Genomic DNA, 18,777 nt, shown 5'->3' with positions numbered 1-18,777 from the left:
TTTGAGCTAAATATACATGTTTCCCTTTAACAGAGCCCCCTTTAAGTCCTTACATATCGGCGGACGAATAAGTTAAGGGGTAAACATTAATTCTGAATTATTTATAATATATAGTGTCATTCGAGTCTTTCATTTTAATTCAGTTCCCCGTTGAGTTATTATTTTATCTGACTCATAGTCGCTACAACTCGTATAATACTTGTACTCGGCAAATATGCTTTATCCGTACCGGATACTCGTTTCAGCCGAGTATCCGGCTCAACTCTAGTTTTCTTATAAGATAATTTTTCTAATACATTGGCAGATAATTTAGTTTGTTTCAAGCAAAAACTTAATTCATTTAAAATTTCCCCCCCAGGAATCAAGAAAAAATATATGTAATTTTCCTTAGTAAAAGCATCTTGATTTAAGAATTTTTAGATATTTGGACTGGAAAAAAGACAAACATACCAAGTAAGAAAAGTAGCACTTGTTAAATTTAAATAAGAACAGAGTTCTAACTCACTTATAATATTTAAATTTCACCCATTAAAACTTTTGGTTGATGAAAGTTTTACAGATATTGTTAAATATCTATAAATTTACATCTCAAGCTACTCTACTGTCAGCTCAAGCTTTTGTCAAATCTGTCATGTTTCCAAGAAACAAAACAAATAAACAAAATAAATATATATAATAGAAAAGGGACCGGCCCCCGGGTATGTCCACAACATCGAATCTGGCCCCCTTTTAAAAAAGTTTGGACACCCCTGTGTTACATGAACAAATATGTTTTAAAAGCTCTATGCTTATTAGCAGACCTTCCTCCAATAGCACAGGGTACCAGGATACTCCGTTACCTGGGTTACCATCAGATAACCATTGTTTTACAGCCTTAAAGAATGTGGCCACATGGCAAAGACAAAAAGCCTGTAAAACACGCTTTTGCCTCAAGTTATAGACAAACTGTCTATAAATGAACATACACCCCAGGACACTGTATGTACACACATAACTGTCTTGTATGTTATTTAGTTTATGCATGTCTTATGAACAACTTACTATTTCAAGTTACCTCATATATGTCATGTCTCCAATCAAATTAATTCTCGCTTCACGACTTACACCTTCACATAGGTCACGTCGTCGTAGTAGGCAATGTGTGTTTGTTACATTAACTAGAGTATAAATGGGCACAGACCCACTGATTTCATGCTTGAACAAAAGAGCCATTAAATCTCCAGAAGAATTTCCCGCTGGTCAAGTCTACCTCAGGAGGGGGTGACTACTCCCATACCTTAAAAAGAGTGATCTCAGATTCTCTTTTTCTCCTTCTCTTCTTCCTGGCTGAAACAACACATCTCAGCCAGCAGGCCCAACTCACAGCTTGTGCAACTTCCTCAACCTCGATGTATAAAGCAACCATGCAAGTTCACCGTCATTCCTTCGCTCATCACAGAAGGAATCGATCGCAACTGCAAAACCATCGGATGGAACCATCATCAAGACTTTCTCCTGTGACCGTATATCTGGACGCCTTCCCGGGCGAATGCAAGTAATGTACTAAGAAATACAAGTCGCTGTGTAGTTAGTAACGCATTGCTTGCACCAGGCTAATGTTGACAAGAGAGGAAAGTAAATTTTTCTGAGGTATTAAACTTTTTATTTCGTAACAAGTTATAAACATAATGTTGGAATAATGACACAGACATTGCCTGGCTACAGCATCTCATCTTGACAGCGTTTGTCCTAGGCTTCAACTGCGCCTGACAGAAGAATTACATTTTTTAAATATTTTTTTTTAAATTTAACACCACCTCTGTACCTCTATTCACTCCGATAAGTATATGCTCCCGCTCATCAGCTATGGCCACTGAGTGACGCCCTTGGCTTCATGACAAATTAATTTTGTTCCTCTTTTGATAAAAAGTTAATAATGAACCCTTGCTATGCACACTAGCGATGTGTGGATCAACTCTAATGTCACCCGAATCCACTGCTAAAATCTTCCACACCTATGATTTTCTCTGATTGTTACGTCCCTCGTTAATTAGCTGTTAAATTGTCTAGTATGTTATCAGCAGAGGTGGGTAGAGTAGCCAAAATCTGTACTCAAGTAAAAGTACAAGTACTTACGGAAATATTTACTCAAGTAAAAGTAAAAGTAACAATCGTAATATTTACTTGAGTAAGAGTAAAAAAGTATTAGATGAGAAAACTACTCAAGTAGTTAGTTACTAGTTACTTTCGATCTGATTGATAAGAAGCGAAAACCCTGAATTTCAGGCTACTTGGAGAGCTTTCACACACCTCACTGTAACACTTTACAATAAGGTTGTATTAGTTAACATTAGTTAATGTATTAGTTAACATGAACCATGAACAACTGTTCAGCATTAGTTAATCTTTGTCAACGTTAGTTCATAAAAATCTAGCTGTTCATGGTTTATTCATGTTAGTTCACAGTGCATTGACTAATGTTAACAATATTTGAATATTGCATTAGTAAATGTTTAAATTAACATAAAGATAAATAAGTGCAGTTCATTATTAGTTCATGTTAACTAATGTAAGCTAATGAACCGTGCGTGTGCGTGTGCGTGTGTGTGTGTGTGTGTGTGTGTGTGATTAATGGTTAAACAGTGTAAATTATAGGGGTGTAACGATTCGTTTTAACAACGATTCGATTCGTATCACGATTTGAGGTTGTCGATACGATTCAAGGACGATTTTGGTTCATTTAGAACGATACGATCCGAAACGATTCAGTGACTTGAAATCGATTCAGTAACTTTTTAGCCAAAAATTGTGTGACTGAAATAAATATCTGGATACTGGTCAGTGCAGGTGAAGTTTCCTAGATTCCTGTTGTTTCTTGTAAGGGAATCAGGTATCCATATCCATATATTATGGATATAAACAAACAAGTAAACAACAATTAATGGCAAATGCATTCAAATTTTATTTGAATAAAGTGCAACCAACAGTTTAGGTTGAATTAACAAGAAGTTAACCTTTTCTGCTCTCATTTTCAATATTCAATACATTTTCAATAAAAGCACAGTAAGTGCAACCAAAATTTCAACAGTAGGTTAACCTGCAACTTCTGCTTTTGTTATCCAACATATTAATATTACAATATTAATATCAAAAATAAAGTGCAACTAACTTCTCTTCAGGTTTAATTAATAGTAGGTGTACCTGTTACTTTTGCTGTTGTTTTTCAACATTAAAATAATACAAATACAATATTAATATCAAAAATAAAGTGCAACCAACATTTCTTCAGTTTGAATAAACTGGCTGAACCTGCTACTACTCTCAGTTTAATAAACAAACAATATTTAACAAAAGATAAAATGTAACCAACTACTCTTCAATGACTCTACATATATCTTTTTCAAAAATATCAACATGATCTGACCGCAGAACACTTCTCTGTGCGTTCACTATGTTGCCAGCAGTACTAAAAACTCGCTCTGCTGGCGACACTGGTCCCAGGAATGCACAGGTAACATTTAGCAAGGGTTGAAAGTACAGGTAACACATTACTAACTTAGCTCTTTCTCTTGGTGGCTTGATCATTTCTCGCTCGTTGGCTTCTCCTCTGCCATCCGCTATGTTTTGTTTTCTTAGCGCTGCTGCTGGTGCGTGCGTTGCGATGATGTCACAGATAGGCAGACTGAATCGAGTAACGTTTAACGCCTTTATCATTAAAAGTGCTAAGAAAAAACATCCATTTAAAGTCTGACGTGCTTAAATCCAATGCGTTATTTCCTATGATCGATACAATCGATTGATTACCTTTTAAAACGATGTTAGATCGATATATGTCGTCCGGAAGGCCAACTTGCCGAGCACAGATCGATGTAGTTAGATCGTAGGAAAATAAATCGATACATCGATGTAGTAGATGAATCGTTACACCCCTAGTAAATTAATGGTGTGCTGGGCTAACTAGAGCTCTTCTTAAAACATACTTTGTTCTTATATTTTTATAAGTATATATAATAGGCTATTCTTTAGGTAGGAATAAAATACAATACCGTTTTTATTTGTATGTATTTTCTACACTTCAGACAGGTGTCTGTCCGGATTTGTGTATAAATGCAAGACGTCACATTAGGCTATTCAATTTGTTTCGTTTTGTGAAGAAAAGGATATGTAATTGTGAAGATGTGAACGTTTGTTCGTGGACGTGTGTTGTTTGGAGGATTCAAACAATTTGTCATTGCTTGCACAAGAGCGCATATGAGGAAAACACTCGGACAGTGTGTGAAATAGTATTACAATAAGGGAAAATTTCCCATAGTTACCAAATGACCGTTAATAGTGTTCAAATATAGGCATCATTGTGACACTTACCGCTACATGTTCTTTTCAGGGTGGAATTCTTGTATGCTGAGATGTCAGTTCGTTTTGGTGCACACAACATGCATCGCATTATGAAACTATTCTTTTTGACATCTTGGAGTGAAAACATAGACTGAACTTGAGGCCACGGGCAATCTGCCTCCCGTAGCTCACACACATCTTCCTCTGCTTCGGCCATCATCTTCCGACGAAACGCGCTCTAATTATAAGCGGGAGATGCGTAGCAACCTCTCGCGAAGCAGCCTCTCCAACGTTTCGCGAGACTTGCGAAAATCATATTAACTTATTTTAATATATATAATATAATTATTACCATTTGACAGTAATGGAGGAACGCCACCGAATGTAACTAAGTAAAAGTACAGTTTTTTCACAAGAAATTTACTTGAGTAAGAGTAAAAGTACCCATCTTTAAATCTACTCTAAAAGTACAAGTTACCCAAAATATTTACTCAAGTAAATGTAACGAAGTAAATGTAATTCGTTACTACCCACCTCTGGTTATCAGACATAACACAGGATGAGCGTGTGTGCGTTTCAGACAGTATAGGGAAGACTGCAAAAGGATGACCCCAAGACCAAGGACTTCAATTGAAAAAGATTTAATTTGTTTGACACTATGTGAAGTAATAAAGTGAAAAGTAATATAGTAGTGAAAATAAAGAATATTTACAAAATATACAATTAAGCAGGATAAAGCAAAAAGTCAACAAACAAACTGGGAGAGAGGAAGGAGCAAACGAGTGGTGCTTAAATCAAAAAACAAAACATAACCAAAACTCATCTAACTGAAGATTAAGGTAAATAAACTAACTAGCAACAAAAGATGTAGAAAGAAACATCTTCAGCGTCCGAAAACGCCATAAATAAACTACCTAACTAACCCAAACAAAACATACAATAATAGCACCACTGCTAAACCTGGTGTGGCTTACCCGTTTATACAGCGCTGGATGATAACTTAAGAATGAAGCATCAGAGAACAGCGGTCACTCAAACATGTTAATCAAGCCTTAGGCATAACACACACACACGAACAAACAGAGAACTGATCTAACTGCAAAGTTGTAACTGCAGTGAGCCCCAAATATAGATCAGCCTCTCAGACTGGACTCTCGAACGAGAGACCGTCGTCACGGAGTTGTGTACTCTCCCCAGAGTCAAAGCATGTCCCATTGAAGAAGTTTGCGCCATTGATAAACAGCCTCAGGACCGGTGATTGGTTGCGCAATCCTGACGTCAGCGTCTGACGTCCGTTGACTGATAGGCGGTTCCTCCACTCATGTTCCATTCCTGAAACAGACAGCTGGTACAACCGCGTTCACCCATACACAGCGTGATAAACATTTCAACACAAGACTACGTAGCACAGCGTACGTAACACTGATTAAGGTATCCGCACCTGATCATCACATTATTAGAATTATTCAAATTCTCAAATTTGCCAAAAAGTATTGGGCCACTCCTCCAAATCACTGAGTTCAGGGGCCTCATTTATAAAACTTTGCGTAGGATTTGCGTCAGAAGTGGCGTACGGATGAAACATAGAACGTGCGTACGCACAGAAATATTCGGATTTATAAAACCGTGCGCACACACATTCTACGTTCCACAATCAATCCTAAATGTAGCGCAGCTTTTGCGGCATCATGTCATGCCCATAGTTGCCCATAAATAGTCTGTGAAACGCCCACAAGTTAATATTCATCGATAGCGAAATCATGGCAAACACAGAGAGGAAATAAAAAAAGACGTAACTTCACTTAACCTTGGCAAGGTGGAACAGAGGAGAAAAATGTTGTTTGGAGGGCACAGTGTGGGCATTACTAAAGCCAAAAAGGCACTTGAGTGGCAAAAGGCTGCAGACGCCGTAAATGCTGTAGCTTCACAACCTCGGACCGTGGCCGAAATAAAAAAGAAATGGTCGGACATCAAAGTCGAGGCAAATAAGCGTCTAGCGCTCCATCGCCAGAGTGTGTCCTCGTTTGCCAGCAAGTCTTCTTGCTGTGTGAAGATGCGTTCACTCCGAATCCTTCTTTAAGAGCGCAAGATCAGCCAGTGTGTGTCCTCGTTTGCCAGCAAGTCTTCTTGCTGTGTGAAGATGCGTTCACTCTGAATCCTTCTTTAAGAGCGCAAGATCAGCCAGTGTGTGTGCTCGTTTGCCAGCAAGTCTTCTTGCTGTGTGAAGATGCGTTCACTCTGAATCCTTCAATATACCACATCTTCTAAGAGCGCAAGATCAGCCATCGTGCGTCATTACGCATTGTGATAGGGCATTTTATTTCCATCCATTTCATTGCATCTGACAAGCTACAGATGTCGGTTATAATCTACGTGAAAATCTATCTATCTATCTATCTATCTATCTATCTATCTATCTATTAGGGCTGTAGCGATACACTAATCTCACGATACGATACGATACTCGATATTCAGCTCACGATACGATATATATCACGATATTCAGCCAACGATACGATTCGATATAATTCGATACACTTACATCATTTTCTGAAAGATTTAAAGGGGACAGAGTGATTTTGGTGACATCTTGTGAGTGTTTCATTTACTTGGATTGAATTAACTGAACTGAAAACTAAAATCATCAATTACACAATATATGTCTCTGACGGGACAGAGAGTCTACAGCTTGCAAATGCTGGACAAAATGAATCAAAGATGTGTTGAGGAAATTAGTTCCATTTATTGAAACAGTGCAAACTGTAGCTTACAAGCCTTTGAAAAGTAAATAAAGTGCAGTATTGCAATTAACAGTGGAGTTTTAAAAAGTAGCAGCAAGTGGCCTGTTCTGAACAGTTTCTTTGACAGCTTTTTTAGCTTGACACTTACATTTGGTAGTATTTCCAGAGTATTTCACGTTTGTGTCACACAGCTTGCAAACCAACCGCGATGCTTTGTCTAAGTCAAGGGTCTCCAACCTTTTTTCATTTGAGAGCTTTTAAAAAAGAAAGTCAAAGAGAGCTACTCATGTTATATAATACTTAAAACTCTTAAATAATGCATCATAATTCTCATATTAACAACTATCCAAACTGTTTTACACCTGAAAGAGTATAGTAGTAGTTCCAGTAGTCGGTACAATACCACTATTTTTTTTTAAATAAATGTTTTATTATATATGATGATAATCATAAGTAAATAATACATAAACATGTAAAGGCTGTATGCTGTTTAAAAGTAAACATTGTTTATAAATGAAAGATCAAGTGAAAAATAAGCAACCATTAATAATGATATAATTAGTATTATTTATTTCATAATTATTATTATAAGTAGAGACGTATTATTATTACATAGAGACGTAGCTAAATGTACTGTAGGCTACAATCTGTAGTCAATCTCTTCACGTTAAACCGAACTTTTATTTTGACGGGTTGAACCAGGAGCAGAATGAGACGCAGCCAGTTTTCTCAAATGAAACGGTAAATTCTCATGAAGTGAGGTTTGTGTTCGTGTCGGCAGAGACTACAAGAGCGCACACAGACGCAGAACATGCAGGAGTAATATTTAAATAGTATTTAGCAGTTTATTATTTACAGACACTAGTATATATTCGGCTTCAGTCTGGAGACCTGCGCTTAAATGAACACGGAAGCGACTGAACGCAGCTGCTATGGTGAGCTATTTTTAGAACAGACCCGCGGGCAACTCCTGTGGTCCTTGCGGGCGACTCATGTTGTTGACCCCTGAGTCTAAGTCGTCGCTTTCCTTCTTCTTTTTAAACCCAAAGTGCTCCCACACATCTGCTTTTAAACATGAAGGCGCTGGATTTATATTCGCCGCCATTTTTTTGAATCTCCTCGCCCTGACTCCGTAAACAAGAAGAGGTAGACGTCGGCATCTGTGTAAAGTTAGTAGTACGGGTAACTTGCTCTACAGCGATACTAGCGGCTGGCTGACCAAATCGCTCTTCCTGCAACGCAAATGGGGGTAAACACGGGGATTTGAATGGGACTTATGTATCGATACTCGCGGCTTAAAAATCGATACTTTCTTGGGAGAAAAAATATCGATTTATATCGCAGAATCGATAAAATTGCCCAGCCCTACTATCTATCTATCTATCTATCTATCTATCTATCTATCTATCTATCTATCTATCTATCTATCTATCTATCTATCTATCTATCTATCTATCTGTCTGTCTGTCTGTCTGTCTGTCTGTCTGTCTGTCTGTCTGTCTGTCTGTCTGTCTGTCTAATTGCATCTATATCTGCTCCGCCAGATGGACACATTGACATATTTCGTTCTGTTTACCATATTATTTATGAGGATGAATTGCATAACATGTCAATATTATTGCAAACATATTTCACATTTTTGTTTGTTTTGCAGTGCAGATCGATCAAACGGGTGTTCGTGTAGGCTGTTAATTGTAAGACTTGCTTTGTGAAGTCTTCATGTTATTTATGAGAGGCAGTATTGCCATTTCTTTTACACAACGGTCTACAGTTTCACACACTTTCACGTGTTTCTTCATCTGCCGACGGTGTCGCCATTTCTCATTTCACCCGTTTTTGTGTGTACACCTGGGTCAGAATTTGCGTGAAGGACCGCACATTTTCCCGTCAAGTTTGCTTTTTATAAATACCAATCATTGCGTAGAGAGCGGCGTACGCCTTCTTTTGTGCGTACGCAGCGTTTCTAAATGAGGCCCCTGGTCTTCAATTTTCATAACTGGTCTTGGGTCCGAAACTGTTATCCCCTTACACACTGTGTGTCCGACTGATTGCACTTTATCTCATCTATGTATCATCTTTTTATAACGTTTTTTTATTTTTATTTAAACTTGTTTTTATCTTTGGTTATTGTTATTTGCTTTCTTAAACATGGTATTTTTATTAAGTCGTGATTATCAATATTTTAATAATTTTTCTATGCATTAGGGCTGAGCAGTATATCGAGTTTGTACAATATATATTGATACATTTTTTAGTGACAATATGGAATGAGGCAATACCGTTTATATCGATATACAGTAGATTGATACGAACACATCTGAAAAATAGCGGAGTACGCAGAATGAGCTGATGCAGGGAAAGTGCTTAATACAATTTGTCCTCAACAAGACACATGCTTTATATTAAGGGCTTCAAAATAACTGGATATAGTTAGATATAGTTGACCCGTATAGTTTAAAGCAGCTTGCCCTGTCAGACGCTCTGAGAGATACTTGTGCTGACAGACAGATAAATAGCCTATTTGTTCTGTTTAATGCTTTTGAAATGTGATGCTTTCCTCAGTGCATAACTTACATTTCACAGGTATATTCTCCATCAGTAAATGTTAGAAAGTCATGCAAATATGTCCATTTTATGTCAGGAGAGGACGAGCCTTCTGCAAGTGAATCTCTGCTAAAATTCCGTGAACGAGCGCCACTGCGTGCATGCGCGCCAAACAGACAGAGCGCAATAGAATAGAAATGCAATAATTCTGACTAAAGTATACTTCTAAAATATTTGTTGTTGGACAATAAATGTGCCATATGTGGAATTTTAAACCTAAAAGTAAGTATATTTTTATGAAAGTGCCCATTAAAATGTGGTAATATATAAATATAGGCTAATGTGCTTGTTTTTATTTTCATTTTTAGTTTAGTGAATTTAAAAACAAAATTATTAATTGTAAACCTCCAATTTGCACATAATATAGCCTACATTACATTCACTGTATTGGTTTATAGCTTTCAATATCAACATTGTTTTTAGGACATCACTGGCCAGGATGTAAAAAAAATATATTAAAAAAAAAAGTTTATACTGTTTTTTTGCATCCAAATAGGAAAACTTAGGAAATACCGGGATGTATACCGTGTATCGCCATTCAACCAAAAAATACAGATATTATTTTTTTGGTTATATCGCCCAGTCCTATAAAGCATTTTGATTTACCATTGTGGATGAAATGTGATATATAAATAAACATGCCTTGCATATTTAACTTTACCACCATAGCCTACTAAAGTGCTGACTTTGTACTTTTGACTGAATGGTTTGCTTTATTTCTTATTGGAGAGCTTCCTATACCTTTTACTTATACTTTTATAATGGTCATTATTGATTATTAAAACTGACATTTAACAAAAAGAGAGTTGTGTTTGTCATATTTCATTTTATTACAGTGAAGATAATCAGAGTACATATTCACATATTGCCTGAACCACATATTTATAGGTTGAATGTTATATTTCATTTTGTTTTAAAGGTCCCGTTCTTCGTGTTTTTTTGATTGTGTTTACAGTGTGCAATATAACATGTGTTCATGTTTCGCGTGTAAAAAAACACAGTATTTTTCACACAATTTACTCATCTGTATACCGCTGTTCTCACGGTCCTAAAAACGGGCTGATGAGTTCCTTGTTCTATGAAGTCCCTCCTTCAGAAATACGTAACGAGTTCTGATTGTGCCAGCGGTTCCTGTGTTGTGATTCGACACCAGCTTAGCGCACGTTGTTCCGAAAGGGCACGCCTCTTAACGGGAGAATGATCTCTATAGCGTCCCTGGGAAAGCCAAACAAAGGTGATTTGACTCCGGGATGAAAATAACAGCGTCGCGACGACATGGCGACCAACACACTCAAGCTACAGTTCCTTTTCTCCACGTGACCGTCCTCTTCTCCACGTGGGAGAGCAACAAGACCACGCCACCTTTTTCGCATATTCTTGTGGGCGGAGGTTAGTCTGTTCTACTGACGTAATTAATGAAGGAAGTACCAGGATGTAGTCCAAGCCGGCCGTTCGCTGTAGGCTTTGAAAGGGAACTTCTGTTAAATAAAATATCTCGCTTGGCATTGAACTTTGAGCTTTATAATTTTAAAGGTATTATTTATGCTCTAACAGCAACATTACACACGCTTTTCCTGGACCACATTTGTGTGGCTATTTATGTTTAAGATTCTTAATATATATATATTATATATAATCGTTGCTTTATGATATTAATATTGAACCACTGTACTCACATGGACTGATTTAAATTGTGTTTAGTACATTAATGGATCTTGAGAGTGTAAATTTCTGTGCTCCCTATGGAGACCTCACTGAGCCTTCAGATTTCAACAAAAATATCTTCATTTGTGTTCCTAAGATGAACGGAGGTCTTACGGGTGTGGAACGGCATGAGGGTGAGGAATAAATGACATTTCATTTTTGGGTGAACTAACCCTGGCCAGCCCTTTGCGGATATAGCAGCTTCAACTCTTCTGGAAAGGCTTTCCACAAGGTTTAGGAGTGTGTTTATGGGATTTTATTTTATTTTATCCTTCTTCTAGAAGCACATTTGTGAGGTCAGGCACTGATGTTGGAGGAGAAGGCCTGGCTCTCAGTCTCTGCTCTAATTCATCCCAAAGGTGTTCTACCGGGGTTGAGGTCAGGACTCTGTGCAGGCCAGTCAAGTTCCTCCACTTCCATGTCTTTATGGATCTTGCTTTGTGCACTGGTGCAGAGTCATGTTTTGAGAGGAAGGGGTCATTACCTCTTGGCAGGTGTAAGCCTTCTCTCCTGTGTGAATTCTCATGTGTTTCTCAAGGTTTGCTTTTTGAGTGAAACTCTTTCCACACCGTTGGCAGGTGTAAGGCTTCTCTCCAGTGTGAATTCTCACGTGGCCTTTAAGATGCCCTTTATCAGTGAAACTCTTTCCACACTGTGGGCAGGTGTAAGGCTTCTCTCCAGTGTGAATTCTCACGTGGCCTTTAAGATGCCCTTTATCAGTGAAACTCTTTCCACACTGTGGGCAGGTGTAAGGCTTCTCTCCAGTGTGAATTCTCATGTGGCCTTTAAGATGCCCTTTTCGAGTGAAACTCTTTCCACACTGCTGGCAGGTGTGAGGCTTCTCTCCAGTGTGAATTTGAATGTGTTGCTCAAGGTTTCCTTTACGTCTGAAACTCTTTCCACACTGTTGGCAGGTGTAAGGCTTCTCTCCAGTGTTCATTTTCCTGTGGACTTGAAGGTGCTGTTTTTCAATTAAACTCTTTCCAGGCTGTTTTTGTGAGGAAATCTTTTCAGTCTGTGAGCAACTAAAAGATTTTTCTCCAGCTATGAAATCATGATGTTGCCCATACAGATCTTTCTCTTCCATTTTATTTAGTTCTTGGCCCTCCACTTTTAGTGCCATCAGATCTAAAAGAGACAAAAAACAAGTTAACCCCAGTTCAATGGCACAAAACAACAGACATTAAAGACATTAAACCAGAAACATGTATGTTAGTAAGCTACAGAAAGAGGGGTTACATTTCTTTAGGAAAATTTACAAACTCACTTTTCATCATGTTTGGATTCTATGTGTTCAGGACACTGCCACAGTTGTTATTGAAGTGGTTTGGAATATAGGGATTTGCAATTTGGGGAAAATATCTAATTGCGATTTTTCTGACAGATATTATGATTCGATTTGCTATTTAAAGGGGTGGTAAAGCACGATTTGACTTTTCTAACTTTAGCTAATGTGTAATGTTGCTGTTTGAGCATAAACAACATCTGCAAAGTTACAATGTTCAAAGTTTAAAGCAAAGGGAGATATTTGCTTTTAAAGAAATCAATTTCTAAGGACTACAGCAAACGGCCAGTAGGGACTACTAGACATTCCTCCAGGGTCTCTGACATCACCAGACCCAATATTTACATAAACCCCTCCCCCGAGAATATTAAATAAGGGGGGGGCGAGGCCATTTTGTATCGCCGCGGGGAAGCGTTGTTGTGGTTAGTATGCTGGAGTGTTGTTGCCGCATTGCCGACGAAACGCTGTTATTTTCATCAACAAAGTTGCAGGTCCACTTTGTTCAGCCTTCCTAGGGACGGGGGTGCGTTGCAGTGCGTTTAATATACATCATGTTATATGCGTGTGTGTATGAGACAGAGGGGAACAGGGGTCGGATGAGAAGACCGGAAAATGTGACATAATGGACAATATTCGTCTGTAATACACGAGCCGTATTACAGATTTATTACTTGCAATACACGAGCCACGGTTCAGCTGCACGAGACAAACACTGCCAGGGCTCCCGCTGCACAATTCACGGAGGAAAGCTTCCACAATCTTCGTGAGTTCAATGCAGGATTCGCACAGCGGCTTGTCCTGAAGGATGGATTCAAAAACAGAAGCTGTTTACGGGCCACAACCTGTAAGTATGATTTATTTTTCGTTGATGTGTTTTCCTGTAATAGTTCGTATTGTTAATTGTACGTTGTAGCAAGGAAGTAAACAGATGACAACGCTGTTTGGCACTGCAAACCAGTTTTATTAAATGCTCATTCATACTTAACGTTATCCGACAAACACCTAACGTTACAAACTTTTTTTTAAATCTCAACAGCGAACTAGGCATTAGTGTAAATTATTCTTTGATTAGAGCTTTTATGTATTGTTTATCTGCAGGCATGCTAAACTTGGTTCTGTGTTTGATTTGGCTAGTAAACTAGTAAAGCCAATGTTTAGTGTTCATTTTGGGTTAATAGTTCTTGCGACAGATATTTGGCTATAATCGTTCTAAAAATACAAAAGTAACAGTGCCATTCAGTAGCGATCACTATAGATCCGCAGTCTTTACTCTTGAGGACTGAACAGGTTCTGCTCGATCATCTTCACTAAAATTGTCTGGGTCTGATTCGGGCTCAAATTGGTGTGGTTTTATTGACGGCATTGTTTCTAATACTACCCAAAGCACAGGCTACCGGTAAAGGTAAGGGACGTGACGTTTCCGACAAACGTGCACTAGGCGGTTAGCGAATCACAACACACTGGGCCAGCTAACCAATCTGAGCCCATTGCGTATTTTGAGGGACTGGCTTCATACAACCCGGAAACCATCAGACCGTTTTTACAAAGAGGGACAGAGTAGTGTAGAATAAAAGTAAAATATATGAAAAATAATGAAAATTTTTTTTAAACGAAGCATGAACACGTTACAGTGCACCGCACAAACACAATCAAGTCTTCGAAAGAATGTGTTTTACCACCCCTTTAATTCTGTTAGGTCAAGCTTCAGCTGCACACCCTCTAAAGCCGGGTGCACACTGTGCGATTTTGGCCACGATTTGGCCGTCTGAGACAAATTTTGAAATCCTAAAAGATTTCTCTGATCCTAGGCTAAAATCTGAAGTCTTTGATCCTTAGTTTGACATGTGCACCGACAGCCGATTAATGACCGTTGCGATCAAATTTGACCTCGGACAAAATTCTGGCAGTGTCAGAAGATTTGAGGCGCAATCCTGCAGTGTGACTTCTCTTAGGACGACCGTCAAATCAAGAACCAGTAGGAGCGCAGAACCTGATGACGCATTTCGTGTGACAACATCAAATCACAACAGGGAACATGTCGAAAAGAGTCAGGTGAATGAAAAATGCCACTGCTTATTTTTGTTGTTTGCTGAACACTACCATTGTGTCTGTGAATGCGGCTCACCGTTACCGAACGTGTCACGGATTGATGATGTAAAACTCAGTCCGTACGAGTCTCTTGCTTGCGTCCATTTTTCGCGTCTGACTGTCGTACAGTCTAACATAATGACAACTGAGATCCTACAGTGTGACATGTATTACATCGGGGATCATGTTCGTACAGTCTGACAAGCAACATTCGCAGAGGATTTAGAAAAATCGCACAGTGTGCAGGACCCTTAACTCCAATTATAAAATAGTTTTTACTCTAATTCATTGTTGAAATATAATTTGATACACAGTGTCTGTCATTTTCACGACAGGTTTATTTAACATGCATGAAATAATCAAGACATCACTAACAGGTTAAGTAGAATATAATGAATATAACGGCTAACATAGAGCAAATATTTAGTGAAAGAGTTGATTTCTCTAGTGAATAAAATTCTGTGGACACTGAATGACTGCCGGAGGTAAATGTGATGCTAACGTTACATGACATGACATTGTTTAGTTTACAAGCAGTTATATTGACGTCTTTCCCTCGTTGAAACACTGATTTAGCGATTACACCACATGACAGTAAGTTGTAATGTATCCTCAGCATCAGGGACATCGTTAGGCCTATTTTAGGGGGGCTGAAGCAACCCCAAAATGTTCCTAAGCCCCCCTAAATGATAATAAGAACCACAATAACAATTAGATTTATCAATAACCGTATCCTCATTCATATTTAGACACAACAAATGATTTATATCTATAATAATATATATAATAATTATAATTATAATCATAATTATAATCTTGTAATTCTTAATCTATAATTATATATATAATATATATTTATATCTTAGATTATCGTTTCCAAGGTTATAATCGTTAACAAAGGCGAACGAAACAACGAAAACTAGGTGGGTTGTCGTTAACTGAAATAAAAATAAAAACGAGGCATTACAAAAAAATGGTAACTAACCAAAACTGTAATGTGTGTTTGGGAAAACTAACTAAAATAAAATTATAGATTAAATGTCCTTAGTTTTCATCTTCATCAATGTCTTTCATAGAGCAAAAAACCTTCAGCTGCATTTCCTTCCCCTGCGTCTCTCACTCACGCGCCTCTCTCACATACATACATACACACACACACACACATACACACACACACACACACACACACACACACACACACACACACACACACACACACACCCTCCCCTCTGTGCACATTGCCGTCTCCATGAGAACGAGTGTTCGATGTTGAAAGCAAGTTCGCGCAAGGTTGGCATCTTGTGAACATAATTTTGTCAGTGTGTTAATGTCGACCCGAGAAGCGATTGCTACTTTAGAAAGTTAACTAGTCGCAAGTTTGAGGTAAAATGCACTTGGGTTGTCGATGCTGTAATTCAAATATTAAATAATGTTGTCATGTGTTTACACTTACACTGAATGTTTGCTGCTTCAATCCAGATGAGTAGGCTATTGTATAGGGTACATTTAGTATAGGGTGTGAAAATTGTACAGCTGTGGTATTTGTATAGGTTTACCTCAATTTAGGTTTAGCTGCTGTATAATTTGGGTTTACAATTCGGATTGAAGTGTGTTCCGCGCTTGAAACAAGACGACTGTGAACTGTTAAAGATTGCACTCGGTTACACGCGTGCACCGAACTATCCATCATTGTGTTAAACCCGCCAATAACGCGCGCCAGGTGAATAAGCCGGTTTCTGATTGGTCCCCGCAATTTTGTAACAGAAGCAGGATAGAGATATGTACAGGTTTCCAGCCTGAGGTACAGCCCGAAATCAAATCGCCAGCAGTTTGGTTTACCTGGTCTAGGCCATTTCAGGAGCGACTCGCGGAACAGGAAAGCGGATTCAGTCAATTAAAAGCGCTCGTCATTCCTGAAACTTTGCGGTATATGTGGACGTTGGTCCTCTTAAGAAACATGACAAAACTTTTCTTCAAATTGAATGTAGTTTAGCCTACAAAAAAGCAAGCAGTGCAGCTGTTATAGTGATCGACAGAAAATCCCTCTATAAACCAATGAATCTAACAGCACAAAAAATTATTTACATTGAGTTTAAAGGTCCCATGGCATGAAATTTTCATTTTATGAGGTATTTCAACATTAATATGAGTTCCCCTAGCCTGAATATTGTCCCCATGTGGATAGAAATGTTGAACGGTGTAAACCCGAGTTCTGGCTGTCTTTCTCTGCCTTTGAGAAAATGACAGGCCAGACGAGCCAATCCTGAAGCCTCCTGGTTTGACGTCCAAGCAGGAGCGGTTTCCTCCCTTTCCTCCGCCCAGAGAATCTGGCACGCCCATGCAAACACTCGAGATCATTAACGTTACTTGTGAACGAGTGAACACTGGCAGTTTCTCAGTGTTTGGATGTACAAATGAAAACAGAAGTCTTTCTTCAGTTCCTTCTGATCTGTGATCATTGATTTCTGATGTGTAGCTAATTATTTATTATTCATGCACACGCTGCGACTTCTCTCTCTCCCGACAGAACGGTGTTTTAGTGTTTTCTATCTTGTGAGTCAGTGTTTTTGTACGTCCTCGTCGCGTCTATCTGTTCTAAAATGTGCATACAGTCTTTTCTGTTTAACATCAGCAGTAACATCTTTAGAGATAAACCTCACACACGCCGAAGCTCGGCCTTCAACATCCCCGACCCCCAGTACTGCATCTGGCCCACAGCGGAGGCACCAAACGCGGCGTGAGATTAAGCAGAAGGGGGTAAGCGTGAGGGTATCTGGGCTAGGCTAGCCAGCTTTCCCCACAATAAACTGGATTACATTCGATTACTGCTGTTGTGTCTTTGTTTGCGCTGTGTAAGTTACTCAATGCGCATCACTGACGCTATTCATATGATTGGAACATATCTAGAAATAATGCTTTAATCAAACTTACTAACTCGTTCATCTCGCTGTAATGGTACATTGCATGTGTTACAAAGTTGGTAGAATAATGATGAAGAGGACTCGGTGTGACTGGGACTCGTGTTTATTCAGAACTCTCAGATACAAACACAATAAACTCGCGCTGACTGACAGCGCTCTCATAACTCAGTAGTTACTATAAATAACTTTGTTAGCAATCGCTCCGTCTCCGTGATGTCCTGTTCGCGAACGAATCATTCTTTTGAATCGGTTCTTTTTAGTGAACCGAACCAGTTCACCAAATCGGACTGAATCGTTCTAAACGGTTCGCGTCTCGAGTCAGCGCTGATCCACATGAGTGACAGCCCCTCTGACTAGAAATAAACTAATAACCTGAAGTATATTCTAGTAACTACAACAGTTCACCCTGAACTGAGACATGCTGAGAGAACTGATGTGAAGTGAACACAGGTCCATCCGTCTCTCTGGCAGACTCGTGCCTGCTCGTGCCTCGTTAAACCACGCCCCCTCCGCTCATTTAAAATGCAAAGATGTCAGCCAATCACAACAGTGGGCGTTTTTACTGAAGTCTCACAGCAGACACGCCTCTTGAAGCAGGGCAGTCAGCCACAGGGCAAACAGCAGTATAGAAAAAATGCCTTTTATTTCTAAATTATGACATTTTATGATGTAAAAATCATACTAACAATATAAGTACACCTCAGGAAACACTATAAAATAATAGAAAAATGCCATGCCATGGGACCTTTAAGCTTTGCTTGTTATAATGAGAGGATCTGTGAGCGTTTAGACTTGAAAAGATCAAATGACTGAGATCAGCTTTGAGAATGAAACCAACCTGAGTGATCTTCAGTTTCTTCATGTTTCACTCTCAATGTTTCTTCAATCTTCACGTCTTCTCTCTCCTCTTTCTCTGTTTGTTCCTCAGTTTCTTCATGTTTCACTCTCAATGTTTCTTCAATCTTCATGTCTTCTCTCTCCTCTTTCTCTGTGTGTTCCTCAGTTTCTTCATGTTTCACTCTCAATGTTTCTTCAATCTTCACGTCTTCACTCTCCTCTTTCTCTGTGTGTTCCTCAGTTTCTTCATGTTTCACTCTCAATGTTTCTTCAATCTTCATGT

General features: G+C 38.7%; 1 protein-coding gene across 1 annotated transcript; it reads right to left on the bottom strand.

Annotated features, from left to right (window-relative positions):
* Nucleotides 1-11,697: 11,697 nt before the first annotated feature.
* Nucleotides 11,698-18,637, bottom strand: LOC307128015 (uncharacterized protein). Its single transcript, XM_079819538.1, has 2 exons — nucleotides 18,496-18,637; nucleotides 11,698-12,491 (listed from the first exon to the last, which is right to left on the bottom strand). The coding sequence occupies exons 1-2, from the start codon at nucleotides 18,623-18,625 to the stop codon at nucleotides 11,788-11,790; spliced, it is 834 nt and encodes a 277-aa protein (XP_079675664.1). The 5' UTR covers nucleotides 18,626-18,637; the 3' UTR covers nucleotides 11,698-11,787.
* Nucleotides 18,638-18,777: the final 140 nt, after the last annotated feature.

The sequence above is a fragment of the Gobio gobio genome (assembly GCF_949357685.1).
Source record: "Gobio gobio genome assembly, chromosome: 1".
Classification (NCBI taxonomy): domain Eukaryota; kingdom Metazoa; phylum Chordata; class Actinopteri; order Cypriniformes; family Gobionidae; genus Gobio; species Gobio gobio.
Note: the sequence above shows the minus strand (reverse complement) of the source record. Positions and strands in the feature narration are given on the sequence as shown.